A 15,212-nucleotide genomic window follows, 5' to 3' on the forward strand; every position below is an offset into this window, starting at 1 on the left:
ACTCAGAAACGTATTCCAGTGTCTGCCTGCCAGCTGAAAATATTTGCCAGTGTGTGCGTGTAGGCTACCTGCCCCTCCCCTCAGAAGCTTAGGCTAATGTAGCCTATTGACGTTACAAGCATGATTCAGAAATTAGGGAGAGATTTTTAATTAGAGAAGAATGGATTAACATTTTCAATGTTAGTTAAGGATACTGTAGTTATCATGTTTCACATTTAATTTATTAACTACAAAAAGGTAAGACGTGTTTTTAATTCTGTTGCTGCTCTGCACACACAAGCTTGTTAGCTAGCTAGCTCTGGTTCAATGTTAAGCCAACTCTTGGAAGTTCAAAGATATTCCAAGTTCCTCCGTAGAAGCCACTCATCCGTAGGTATAATTATGTGGGCCAAGCCTCCTCCTCCATCCTCTCTTGCTCTCCCCACCTGCAAAATTTCAGTCGCATCTCGCACCCTGCACTTGTCTGTCCATCGCGCATGTAAACAATAGCTTGCCCGCTCAATAGCAAGCTGCTTTGTTAGGGGCCTCCCGAGTGGCGCAGCAGTCTAAGGCACTGCATCGCAGTGTTGCTGCGTCACTACAGCCTGGGGTTCGATCCACAACCGGCTGTGACTGGGAGTCCCGTAGGGACTGCACATTGGTGCAGCTGGCTTCCGGGTTAAGCGAGCGGGTGTTAAGAAGCAGCGCGGGTTGGTGGGTCATATTTCGGAGGACGCATGACTCGACCTTCGCTTCTCCTGAGCCCGTTGGGGAGTTGCAGCGATGAGATAAGATCGAAATTGGGGAGAAAAGGGGGGTAAAATAATAATAATCAAAAGGAACTGTTGGAATGATATAAACCGGTACTGTTTTTGGGGTTGAAGTTGAACCAGTTCAGAACTTTATTTTGCAGGTTTGTAATAATTAAAAGACAAAAGGCGATTCTGATTGTGTTTGGGGAGTAAAGATAGACATGGTTTTAAGAAATGTGTAGGCTGCTTAACTTACCCTGTCCCGCTGCTTAACTTACCCTGTCCCGCTGCTTAACTTACCCTGTCCCGCTGCTTAACTTACCTTGTGCCGCTGCTTAACTTACCCTGTCCCGCTGCTTAACTTACCCTGTCCCGCTGCTTAACTTACCCTGTCCCGCTGCTTAACTTACCCTGTCCCGCTGCTTAACTTACCCTGTCCCGCTGCTTAACTTACCCTGTCCCGCTGCTTAACTTACCCTGTCCCGCTGCTTAACTTACCCTGTACCGCTGCTTAACTTTCCCTGTCCCGCTGCTTAACTTACCCTGTCCCGCTGCTTAACTTACCCTGTCCCGCTGCTTAACTTACCCTGTCCCGCTGCTTAACTTACCTTGTCCCGCTGCTTAACTTACCTTGTCCCGCTGCTTAACTTACCCTGTCCCGCTGCTTAACTTACCTTGTCCCGCTGCTTAACTTACCCTGTCCCGCTGCTTAACTTACCCTGTCCCGCTGCTTAACTTACCCTGTCCCGCTGCTTAACTTACCCTGTCCCGCTGCTTAACTTACCTTGTCCCGCTGCTTAACTTACCTTGTCCCGCTGCTTAACTTACCCTGTCCCGCTGCTTAACTTACCCTGTCCCGCTGCTTAACTTACCCTGTCCTGCTGCTTAACTTACCTTGTGCCGCTGCTTAACTTACCCTGTCCCGCTGCTTAACTTACCCTGTCCCGCTGCTTAACTTACCCTGTCCCGCTGCTTAACTTACCCTGTCCCGCTGCTTAACTTACCCTGTCCCGCTGCTTAACTTACCCTGTCCCGCTGCTTAACTTACCCTGTCCCGCTGCTTAACTTTCCCTGTCCCGCTGCTTAACTTACCCTGTCCCGCTGCTTAACTTACCCTGTCCCGCTGCTTAACTTACCCTGTCCCGCTGCTTAACTTACCCTGTCCCGCTGCTTAACTTACCTTGTCCCGCTGCTTAACTTACCTTGTCCCGCTGCTTAACTTACCCTGTCCCGCTGCTTAACTTACCCTGTCCCGCTGCTTAACTTACCCTGTCCTGCTGCTTAACTTACCTTGTGCCGCTGCTTAACTTACCCTGTCCCGCTGCTTAACTTACCCTGTCCCGCTGCTTAACTTACCCTGTCCCGCTGCTTAACTTACCCTGTCCCGCTGCTTAACTTACCCTGTCCCGCTGCTTAACTTACCCTGTCCCGCTGCTTAACTTACCCTGTCCCGCTGCTTAACTTACCCTGTCCCGCTGCTTAACTTACCCTGTCCCTCTGCTTAACTTACCCTGTCCCGCTGCTTAACTTACCCTGTCCCGCTGCTTAACTTACCTTGTCCCGCTGCTTAACTTACCCTGTCCCGCTGCTTAACTTACCTTGTCCCGCTGCTTAACTTACCCTGTCCCGCTGCTTAACTTACCTTGTCCCGCTGCTTAACTTACCCTGTCCCGCTGCTTAACTTACCCTGTCCCGCTGCTTAACTTACCCTGTCCCGCTGCTTAACTTACCCTGTCCCGCTGCTTAACTTACCCTGTCCCGCTGCTTAACTTACCATGTCCCGCTGCTTAACTTACCCTGTCCCGCTGCTTAACTTACCCTGTCCCGCTGCTTAACTTACCCTGTCCCTCTGCTTAACTTACCCTGTCCCGCTGCTTAACTTACCCTGTCCCGCTGCTTAACTTACCTTGTCCCGCTGCTTAACTTACCCTGTCCCGCTGCTTAACTTACCTTGTCCCGCTGCTTAACTTACCCTGTCCCGCTGCTTAACTTACCCTGTCCCGCTGCTTAACTTACCCTGTCCCGCTGCTTAACTTACCCTGTCCCGCTGCTTAACTTACCTTGTCCCGCTGCTTAACTTACCCTGTCCCGCTGCTTAACTTACCTTGTCCCGCTGCTTAACTTACCCTGTCCCGCTGCTTAACTTACCTTGTCCCGCTGCTTAACTTACCTTGTCCCGCTGCTTAACTTACCCTGTCCCGCTGCTTAACTTACCCTGTCCCGCTGCTTAACTTACCCTGTCCCGCTGCTTAACTTACCCTGTCCCGCTGCTTAACTTACCTTGTCCCGCTGCTTAACTTACCCTGTCCCGCTGCTTAACTTACCTTGTCCCGCTGCTTAACTTACCCTGTCCCGCTGCTTAACTTACCTTGTCCCGCTGCTTAACTTACCCCATACCCGGTGTAAGTTGTGCCAAGAGACCACTTTTTTTTGGATAAGCTATGTTTTGAAATATGTAATGTTTACATGAATTCTGATTATTTCCAGGGATACACAACATCCTGAAATACAATGCCCTCTGTAATATTTGGGACAGTGAAGCATTTTTCTTCTTTTGGCTCTATACTTAAAACGTTTGGATTTGAAATTAAACAATGACTATGAGGTTGAAGTTCATTCATATCAGGTGAACCATTTAGAAATTACAGAACTTTTTGTAAATAGTCCCCCCATTTTAGGGGATCAAAAGTATTGGGACAAAATGTTGCCATTAACTGATCCTCTGGAGAGTGTAGTCGTTCTCTGTGTCCAGAGAGCTGTTGTGGCCAGACGAGGGGTACAGGTCACGGCGCAGCAACCGGTTGACGACGGTTACCAGGACCTTCTTGTACAAATATCATACCCCCTAAAAAAATGATACCCTCCCCCGTTATTGTAATGGTGAGAGGTTAGCATGTCTTGGGGGTATGATATTTGTACATCTAACTTTTTTCACTCATCATTATTCACGATTCATTCAGGATTATCGATAATCATGGTAGCATCCACATGAATGTAGAAGTGTTTAGAAACATATTATATTCTTATGTACAATAAAAGTGTCTCCAAAATGACACAATACATTATTTACCATTAATTTCTATTGGACACAATATAATCTGAAACACAACCAAAGCATAGAGCAAATGCATTCAACAAATGTGTAGAGTCACAAGCTTGATGGAGTCATTGTGTGCTATGAATATGGGACTTAATAACTTTTGACTACTTTAATACACACATAAGTGAATTTGTCCCAATGCTTTTGCTGTACAAAAAGTGTAATTTCTAAACGGTTCACTCGATATGGGTGAAAATACCCTCAAATTAAAGCTCAGTCTGCACTTTAACCTCATAGTCATTGTTTGATTTCAAATCCACATTTTTGGAGTGTGGAGACAAAATAAGAAAGAAATGCTTCACTGTCCCAATAATTATAGAGGGCACTGTATATGTAGATATCTTTGTTAGAAAGAATACCATATTTCCCTTGACGGAGTGATGCTGAATGTTTAAAAATGGCCCAATTTACCCCACTCTCCCCTACATATCCTACTTCTTGACATTCCTATTGGATTATTTGAGGTGTGGTGGCACAAACATTGAACAGCCTCTGGCACCTGCAAAACAGCTGGTAATACATCTGCCAACATGACATCCCCAGATGGGCATTAGATATTAGATATGCTTCTACATGCCTCTCTTGTCATATGGCAATATGTATCAAAGGATGCTTGTTATTTGACAGCTTTATTGCACGTTTTTCACAAACAGCTTTACTCACATACTGCCAAAGTACAGCAAGTGGCATAGGCCTGCAGAATGAAATAGTCTTGTGCCTGGTGCATATAAAGAAACAGGTTCTGATAAAGCAACTCTATTGTAAAGCCAAACAGTCATATGTTGAATACTGGCACAAACACAATAACGTGTTTTAAAGCACTTACTTGAACATAACATTCTTCCGCTATAGCACGTCTCTTTTGTTTTAAGATCATTTAAACAAATAAATATTATGGTTTCTCATACAGTGCAAAATAGTTTGATAAAGATAACATCCGGTATTTATAAATATCCATATAAACATTTCCAGCAATCACCTGGCAGAATAAAGTATGTTACTAAATATACAATAGTACAAATCTATTTCAGTCAAAAGTATCTTTATACCTGTAGTACATTTAAGATATAAGGCATGAGGGGGTGTGGTATATGGCCAATATACCACGGCTAAGGGCAGAGTGCCTGGATACAGCCCTTAGCCATGGTATACTGGCCATATACCACAAACCTCCAATGTGCCTTATTGCTATTATAAACTGGTTACCAACGTAATTAGAGCAGTAAAAATAAACGTTTTGTCATACCCGTGGTATATGGTCTGATATACCACGCCTGTCAGCCAATCAGCATTCACGGCTCGAACCACCCAGTTTATAATCAGTTACAACACGCTATCATAGTAAACATGATGGCATTTGCTTTTGGCTCTTGTAACTAGTAGCTCTGAGAGAAATACAAAGTGCATCAATATCCAGTGATTGATGTGAAATTGTGAGCAACTGCAGTAGTAGTCTAAAACACAGTCCATAGGCTACATAACATGGCCATCTAGTTGGCAGCACTTGCCACAGCGAGTACCATTAATTGAGAAGTTCACATATTTTAACTTGCCCCTTGAAATTGCACCAGTGCCCGGATGGCTACTGGTCAGCCGCTAGCTAAGCTTTCCCATCTTCCACTCTGTACCGTTGACACCCAGAATGAACATCTTGCGAATCTTGTCAGATCCTCCACTAAGTTCTGGGGGAGATGTGTTATAAAATATACTAATGAGACCAACGAAGTCTCCACCCCTCTATACGAAAACTCTCAGCCAGTTTAGGGCAAGTCTGTGGCCCAAATGTCCCCTCCCCTTCCGAAATTCGAAAGATACCTGCAAAATCGTGATTTGTCCAAGTGATCAGTGACAAAAAATCAGACAACCGGAACAAAGTTCCTCGTTAGTCATGGCATCCCACAGTCTGTCGACAGCTGCTACTACCATTTATGTTACGTGCATCTGTCCACGAGAGATTAATAACCTTCATAGCATGTCCCTGTATTCTATATGGGTGTCAAAAGGTCTGTAAACGTGGCTATGACATTTCCTTTATAAAGAGGCTTTATAAGAGCCCACTAGCATTCAGTCTCTAGTGGAGTGTCCCTCCCTTTATGATTTGACCGAGCCCCTGGCTGATTCAATAACATTGATTCATTTGATTCTGGCTCTGGGTGTGCGTGTGTGAGTGAGTGTGGCTTTGCCAGTGAATCATGGATCATCAGACTCCCTTGTTTACCAATATCATCTGGAGCAAACGTCCGTGAATGCGATCATTCTCTGTGCAGTCTATCCATCTTGCCCTCTCTTCATCCGTCTACCCCGCCTGTTTTCCTGCTGTCTCATTCTATCCACCTCATCCTCCTCTTCCCCTCCCACAACCTATCTTTCCCTCTCTCTATCTCTCTCTCTCTCTCTCTTCCCCCCCCCCCCTCTCTCTCTCTCTCTCTATCTCTCTTTCCCCCCCCCCTCTCTCTCTATCTCTCTCTCTCTCTCTCTTTCCCCCCCCCCTCTCTCTCTCTCTCTCTCTCTTTCTCTCTCTCTCTTCCTTCTCTCTCTCACCTCCCTCCCTCTTTCCATGAGGAAACCTTTATTTTGGGTCTGTCTGTCTGTGGTATATTTGTTATGTCCAAAATGGTGCCATTAACTGATCCTCTGGAGAGTGTAGTCGTTCTCTGTGTCCAGAGAGCTGTTGTGGCCAGATGAGGGGTACAGGTCACGGCGCAGCAACCGGTTGGCGACGGTTACCAGGACCTTCTTGTACTGTAGACGCAGGAGGGAGTAGGCAAAGGGGTCGGACGCGGCCTTGCTGTATGTCAGGCACTTACTGACGATTCCCCAGTGGCGGTTGATGCCCACGAAGGGAAGCAGCTCGGTCAACCTGAGGAGAAGGCAGAGGCCAAGTTAGAGTTCGCAAATAGCCTTTTAGAAAGGGTAAATGTTATCCGATATTCAAAGCATGGTATTTATCTTGCAGGCATTGTTCTGTTTGCTTTCGAGAGTGTTTGGTGATAATTCAGTTGTTATTCTATGAAATGCCATGAGGCTCTAAGGTTACAAGGTACAATAGAATAAATTAGGTTTTATGGATGGGCCAGAAAAACACCTTGGGCAACAAAGCATTATACTTAAGGAAATAATAACGTACAAACTTTTCTTCGAAAATAAATATGTATAAGCTGAACATTGCTACAATATTCTTGCCCATAGGTATATGCAGAAATGCCAATGAAGCAGTTGAGTGATAGAGGATAAATCCTGGAAATAAGCAGCTATTTTCCCTTCCTGAGGTCATTCCGACTATTTCAGAGGTGCACAGGGGGTGAAAGGTTGCCAATTACGTACATTTTCCTCCATCATTTGTTTCATTATTCCAACCCCAACCCTCTCTAGACCCCACCTTTCAGCCCCACACACACTGTCTAAACTAGGGATGGGCAACTGGCGGGCCCCCCCTTTGGAAGGTCCTCGGATCAATTTGCCAAAATAAATAAATAAGTCATTTTAATTTTGGGGGAACTCAGTCGGAGTATCAACTTACTGTTGCGAGTTAGAATAGTAGAATACACAAGGAGCATTTTCGACATTTGGTTGTGCATCAGCAGTTTTTCTCTTGTTATGTCAGTCACTGATAGTCAGTCAATTAGCCCATGTCAGCTAACATTTGTTTGATTGCTAAGTTAGTTTAGTGGCCAGCTATCTAAACTTGTTATCATGGTCGAATTACCGGCCGGGGGGCCCCCATTAGTTAGTCTCATATTAAAACTTCAAACATTTCTCTCCACCCTATGGCAAAATGTGTAGAATTGCAGCAAACTTGCTATAAAATGGCAACACTTCTATGGAACTCCTGTTATTCCTAGCCAGGCACCAGCCCACAACTACTGGGTGGTAGCCTAGCGGTTAAGAGGTTGAGACAGTAACCGAAAGGTTGCTGGTTTGAATCCCCGAGCTGACTAGGCAAAATCTGCCGATGTGCCCTTGAGCAAGGCACTTAATCATAATTGCTCCTGTAAGTTGCTCTGGATAAGAGCGTTTGCTCAAATGTAAACTACATTGCTATATTCCCTCTAGGCCAAGCTTTTCCAAACTCGGTCCTGGGGACCCCAAGGGGTGCACATTTTGGTTTTTGCCCTAGCACTACACAGCTGATTGAAATAATCCAAGCTTGATGATTAATTGGTTATTTGAATCAGCTGTGTAGTGCTAGAGCAAAAAACAAAACATGCACGCAGGGGGGTCTCCAGGACCGAGTTTGGGAAACCCTGCTCTAGGACATGCTGTGCGTTCTTGGAAATAAAAGCCTCTTTGTGTGATAACTGTCATCTCATGGTGGTTCAGTGAAATTACTTGATAACAGATAATGGATTGTTTAATGAAGGATGTTTCAGATTCAGATGGAGATCATTGTCATAAACATGCAAAAACCCTCATTGGGTGAAATTGAATTAAAGCTTCAGTTGTGCATTGCTCAATCTTGCGTGTGTACTGCCTCACCTTTCAACTGAATTTTGTTTAATCATTTTTCAGTTATTTTGCTGGGTGGCAAAGTTATTAAACAATGTAAACCCTTCGATGATAGCCTATATCTTTACTATTCATAAGCTGAGTTTTATTATCAAAGTCTGTTCACCTGGTGATGTGTTAATCTCATAACCTACATAATAACCCCTTTAATAATGTGTGTTTATGGTAGGTGAATGAAACTCCTGTTTGTTCAGCTGCCTGTATCCCAGTTTACTGGAAACCCACTTACCTTGTAATAACATAGGGAGCAAAACAGATAATGAACGACCCAATGAAAATGCTGATTTTCTTGGTGGCTCTCTGTTTCCTTCTCTTTTGCTCTACCAGACACCTTTGTTTCACACTGAAAATAGGAATTAACTGATATTAGTCCAACAGAATAAATGACAAAACATTCTACATTGAATATGATTATATTTCTCTTTTTTTAACACCTTCTAAGCATGTTTCCTCAGGGTTGACACTATAACCTCCATCATAGCCTACTGGAAAGCTATTACTGCTCATTGTAACGGCTATTGATTGCACACCTCTTAAGTAAAGGAGCATACGTACGATGGGTGAATATCCACCAGCAAGAACAGGGTCTGCATGGTTATAACGTCAATCCTCTTGCAGTGGAAGCGTGCAACCTTTAACACCTTCAGATAGGTGAAGCACAGGATCAGAAGGGAGAGCATGAAACTGCTGGCGTGGAAAACGACGGTGAAAATGGTAAACTTCATCCTGTCGCTCTCCTCGCTCAAATGCAATGTGCACGAGGCGTAGATGTGGCTATAGTCAACCCAGGAAAACAGGAGGGCGATGAGGGAAAACGTGAGGGAGTGGAGCCACGAGTAGCACATCATGATCACTGCATCCTTGTAGCGCATTTTACTGGAGTAGCTCAAGGGAAAGACCACCGCTATCCACCGGTCTATACTGAGTGCTGCCATACTCAACATAGTGTTCGCAGTCAAAAAGGTCTCCAGAAAGCTAACTGTATGGCAAAGGCAATCCCCAAAAGGCTGGTGGTTTCTGACAATCCCCACCAATGTCGATGGCATGTTTAAAAGGGTGATAAGTATGTTGCAAAAAGACAAGTTCATGATGAATATACCCGGCACCTGTCGGCGGATCTCGGTGCTCTGGACAAAACATAGCAGCACCAGCAAGTTCGACAACAACGACACAATTGCGACCACAACGATGAACAACGCGAAGATAATTTCCGCAAAGTCCATATCTCACTTGAAAAAGTCAACTTGCGTTTTGCATGCACCTGTAGATAATATACACTTAATATCCACCATGATTCCGCCGTCATTTATCTCCAAGGTCCTCATTCCCGAATTTAACTCCTACAAGTTTCGCCGTCTCCAAGTTGGTGGAGCGCTGTCCAGAGTGCTGAAGTGGGGAAACCGCGCGCCTCTCTAGCACCAGACCATTTCGTTTCTTTAAACGTATGGATTTTTCTACTCCCACACCACACAGGTATTTGCAACAGAATTCGATGGTATGTGTAATTGAGCGTTTGGGTAACACATGGGCTAATGTTTCATATCTCCTCTCCCTCCTACAACTACCTCAGCATGAAAACAGTGGGACTGCGACGCACCCAACTGCCTTTGTGCGCAGAACATGCGTACTAAACAAGACGACTGTTTGGAGCCTGCCCTGTCTAGTGCGAAGTCGTTTGAATATTAATATTAAAATGATCTATCACGTGAGGAAAAAGAGAACGTCATCCATGGAGTTTGACAACATAGTTATTATTTTGATTCCTCCATTGATTCATTCGTTCTTTTAGTAATTTAAGAGTGTGTTTGTGAGGTCATACACATCAGACCACAGCTAAAATTATTGTTTTTGATAATTAATTCCCAGAAACAACTTCCTTGCATCCTTATCTATTGATTCAACTTTCCCAAATCGATAGTGGGTCAGCGATTTGTGATAGGCCTACATGAGGGACATTTAAGAATTAGGCGCTTCTCCCGTGGCCAAAGGGAACCCTGTGCACATTGTAGGGGCGCGCAGGGAAACAGGCGAATAGATCTGTTTCCCTCTCATGAATTATTAATTAACCCTGAGCAATTGTATAAGGGTGTTACAACTGAAATCTGTCTCACGTGTTTTGTAGTAAAATATGCATATCACCAATAATGGCCTATTAGCAATGAATGGTTGGAAGAGAAGGCACATCACTTCAATGCTTAACACCATGCACCCACAATAGTTAAATTGCTTCATTATAATATTATGTAATATTTCACTGGAGATGGGCATGTCACAGAGAGGCATACCATAAAAATGATAAGTGTTTGCATATTCATGAGGTAATAACTCTTACCTCATCTGGAGGGAAAGTAGAGTACATCCCTAACAGCCTACTAGCATTATTTACATGCCAGAGACGAATTAACTCATCACTGATGCTAATGAAGTAAATGTTCTATGGGGATCTGAAAAACCCATCCTCAGTGAAACTGTGATGATAATGTGCAACTTTACTACTACAAGCCTCATCATCAGCCTCAATGATGTAAATACAGTCTATTTAATCAAACATAAAGTGAAGTTTAACAGTTTTGATGTTACAGAACTCCAAAAGCCAGAATAGCAGCACTGTAATGGACAACAGACTGATATGAGTCATCAGCCAATGAGGCCAACAAGGGTCAGACAGTCTCTTATAGCTGTGGTTTTTGCTAGTCCAATTGTATTTTTCATTTTTTTATTATTCCACAAGGTGTAATAAAATCCAGCCCTCACAGAGTCCATCTGGCTCTTATCATTACAATCATTAATATGGTAAATGTACTGTTAAAATATAAAATACAGTATGCAATACCATGTACTGTCGCTATTGTGTGTATAGGCTCTGCAAATTCATGTGAATCTTTTGTACCGGTTTTTATGAGCTGCACTAGGTCAAATTCCCAACAACTTCAGTTGGTATGGCAATGAAGTATTCAATCTTGAATCTGAATCTTGAACATTTCCAGTTCTGAACCAGTGTGCTAGTTACTGTAGACTAGGAATATCACCCTGATGAGGTTAAGGTACTATAGCTCTAATATCACCCTGGTGAGGTTAAGGTACTATAGCTCTAATATCACCCTGGTGAGGTTAAGGTACTATAGCTCTAATATCACCCTGGTGAGGTTAAGGTACTATAGCTCTAATATCACCCTGATGAGGTTAAGGTACTATAGCTCTAATATCACCCTGATGAGGTTAAGGTACTATAGCTCTAATATCACCCTGATGAGGTTAAGGTACTATAGCTCTAATATCACCCTGATGAGGTTAAGGTACTATAGCTCTAATATCACCCTGGTGAGGTTAAGGTACTATAGCTCTAATATCACCCTGATGAGGTTAAGGTACTATAGCTCACATAACTCCTGTATAGCAGTAATGAGACACCATTGAAGGGTCCTGGGGGAGTGTGTGTGTGTGTGTGTGTGTGTGTGTGTGTTACAGCTGAGCTCCTGGGCCATGATGGGGATGTCACCTCCAATATAACCCCCCCACCTCCCACTGTATTACCTAATCTGAGGTGGGCACAGGGGAGATGCAATTGGGTGATGCACAGTATTCACCCCCAAATTAGATGAAAATACCCTCAACTTAAAGCTGACAGTCTGCACTTTAACCTCATAGTCATTGTTTGATTTCACATCCAAACTTTTGGAGTGTGGAGCCAAAAGAAGAAAAAATGCTTCACTGTCCCAATAATTACGGAGGGCACTGTAGGTGAATCCAATAGAGGTCTAAGGTCTTATCGAACCATTCAGGGCACACATCTATGAACTAAGATGAGATCTTGCTTATTTTATAATATAGCCAATCAAAAGGGTCAGAGGTCAGCCCATTTAGTATTGAGGATGTAGAGATATTTACTGAGGGCTAGGGATATAAGCTTATAAGGTAATTCAACCCTAAAGACGGTCAACTTTTCCACACCCTCAAGGGACATGACACCATAACGTATGGATCAATGTCTTTGAGACACTTTGAAAGTAGGCCTATAGTTCTACAAATGAAGGTCATACTTCACTTGATTATTATGGAATCATCCCATCACACAGTTCTTTGTCAATGTTGTCAGAGTCAGCCTTAAAATACAGCTCTATATTAGACATTGATGTTAGGATGCATGCCATACACTTATAGGAAGTCAACCAAGTGTAATTTCTTGACACACAATCAACATCATCCTATGGCACTGATTTCACATACAGTACATCTAATGCCATTCTAACCTGAATGAAAAGTAATAGAAACGTAACAATCGGAGTGCAGCCATATATTTATATAAAATGTGTATTTATTTATTTAGCATTTACATTTACGGCTCTGAAACACTAGAACACTAAACTCATAACAGCTTCCATGTCTAGCATACTAATTTGACGTTTAACTGCCTGTAGATAGGTTTGCGTGATACTTTATTTAACCTTTCGTGTATTTGTCAGTTGACTGTGAACAAGACAACAGGTTGTCATTTTTAATAGCTACCTGGAAAGAGGCAAATGGCATAACAAAGATTTGAAAAAAAAACAATCCATTGCATTCTATATTTAAAGGGGAACTCCACCCCAGAATTTTACTTTGATCTGGGCCATATTCAACAGCGTACAACCATTTGGAATGTTCAGATAGATGTTTTGTATAACAGCATTGTCTCTCTGATATGTGGAGTGAGAAATCCTGTCATATTCATTACATGTTTCACCCTCCTTTGACTCTGTTGCTTCTCGTACTTCGTATCATTATTTTACCCCAAACTCCCCTAACTAGCCTAAACGGCCATAGAACTGGACAGTACCTAAGCCCACTGAATCATAGTCTTAACAGCCATATTACCTTCACTCCACACGGTAGTTTTGTTGTGAGTGTCTCTTCTGTGTTTTATGAGACATCTGGTGTGAAATGTTATTGAAAATCGAAGCTTAGTACTGCCTAACAGTGTGCTGGCAAACAAAGCAGCGTGAAATAGCTTTCGTGAGTCGCCTCCAGCTGCTACAGGTAATCCGTGGGAGTTGTTTTGATGAGTCATGTTCCCATGGCAACACAGGAGTCAGAGAAGTTATCGTCCATCTTTGGCACCTATTTGTGTTTTGATGTAGATTTAAATATCTTTTATGGTCTTGTTTTTCCCACTGAGACAGATTTTGAGACATTTCTTAGGTATCTCTGTTGTCTCAAATTCCTATGTCACCAACTCACCCCTCATAATCTTGAGATGGTGAAATTGAAGCAATGTGTGTTCATCTTTACTGTATCTAAGCAACAGGGGAACTTTTTTGACAGTATTATGTGGCACTAAGAATATACTGTGTGTGTGACAAGTGACGCAGGTAGAGAAGTTTGTTTGTATGCCACAAGCCTAAAGTCCTATAACCACACCAATATCTGAACATCAACGCCAATATCTGAACATCAACGCCAATATCTGAACATCAACGCCAATATCTGAACATCAACGCCAATATCTGAACATCAACGCCAATATCTGAACATCAACACCAATATCTGAACATCAACGCCAATATCTAAACATCACACATCATATTTGAATCATATTTTCATACTGCATTCATAACAGTTCTCTAATTAAACGGTATCATCACTAGCCTCTAATAAGGTACGGTTCTTTCTAATAACCCAATTCATTACACCTGATCACCCCCATACAGTAGGAATGGTCTAGACCACTTCACATGACTACAGCCTCACTCAACCCCTTGCTGAGTGAACGGTTTGGTCGACCACAGGTGGCCAAAGCCCTGTCAAACCTTTGCTTTGTTCACCAAGCAACCCTCTTTTATGTGGAGACCAAACAGAGTGGACAGAGAGCTAGCAGGTAGGGGTGGGCAGGACGCATTAATAATGCCTTTTCAGTTGGATGAATAGAATGGATCCCTTCGACCCGGCAATAACACAGTGGTCACTTTTGAAAGGGCTCCTTTTTTGTTTTGATGACTCGGTTTACTTACGCTATTCATTTATCTATCCATCTATCTATGTGTTTAATTCTTTATTCAACTCTAGCTAATACGCCTGCATTAGCCTACTCTCTGCCTTGACTGGTCATAACTGTTGAGTCATCATACAGATTGTAATTTGAATTGGGTAGAAATCGGTCACAATTCTGACTTACCATATTTACTGTGTCCTTTTGACTCCCTTTGGGGCATAGGGCTGCTATAAGGTCATGCCATGATGGACGTTGAAGTGAGAACATTCAGTGACTGACCATTAACAGCCCTCTCGCAAACAAGGAAGTGAACAAATCAAACTATATTCAAAGAGTATCAAAACATTTATATAATTAAAGGATTGAACATCCTCATACACTTTACAGGAAAATAGACAACAAAATAAATTCAAAACACAATTAACACAACTCAGAAGGTAACTGAGGAAAACCCGATAGCAGCTATACAGTGAAAGAAGACTGTGAGGGCTGAGCTCAGAGCTCAGTGAGTTTACAGTAGCAGTGTGTAAACGTGAGACTGTGGGAACAGATTGACAGTGGGCCATGGCACAGAGAGGCAGACATGCTGCATTCATTATCATCAGGAGACAGGAGCTCTTTGAAGCCAGCCCAGGCATCAACTAGCAGACAGGAGTGGCATGCAGGCAGGCAGCGCTAACAGCTTCTGCAATGAAAAGGGCCTCATAAAAAAAAAATTGACCAGTGATGGAAAAAACACCACTAAACAGATTTTTAAAGGGGATGGTGTAATGACATAATGGGGCACTTGGGATTATGTGTGTCTAATGCTATTTGTGTGGGGGTGACAAAAAAGTTTAGAGAGTTTTATTAACGGTCGCACGGCCACTGTCAAAGTTTGATGTGTTTGTTTGAATACAGATTGAAA

General features: G+C 43.0%; 1 protein-coding gene across 1 annotated transcript; it reads right to left on the reverse strand.

The window, feature by feature from the left end:
* Positions 1-6,453: 6,453 nt before the first annotated feature.
* On the reverse strand, positions 6,454-9,560 carry LOC311132214 (G-protein coupled receptor 26-like; the record flags this gene model as incomplete). Its single annotated transcript, XM_084165439.1, has 3 exons — positions 6,454-6,691; positions 8,567-8,680; positions 8,893-9,560. The coding sequence occupies 3 exons, from the start codon at positions 9,558-9,560 to the stop codon at positions 6,454-6,456; spliced, it is 1,020 nt and encodes a 339-aa protein (XP_084021565.1).
* Between the last annotated feature and the right edge of the window lie 5,652 nt (positions 9,561-15,212).

The sequence above is a fragment of the Coregonus lavaretus genome (genome assembly GCF_964263955.1).
Source record: "Coregonus lavaretus genome assembly, chromosome: 7".
Taxonomy (NCBI): Eukaryota; Metazoa; Chordata; class Actinopteri; order Salmoniformes; family Salmonidae; genus Coregonus; species Coregonus lavaretus.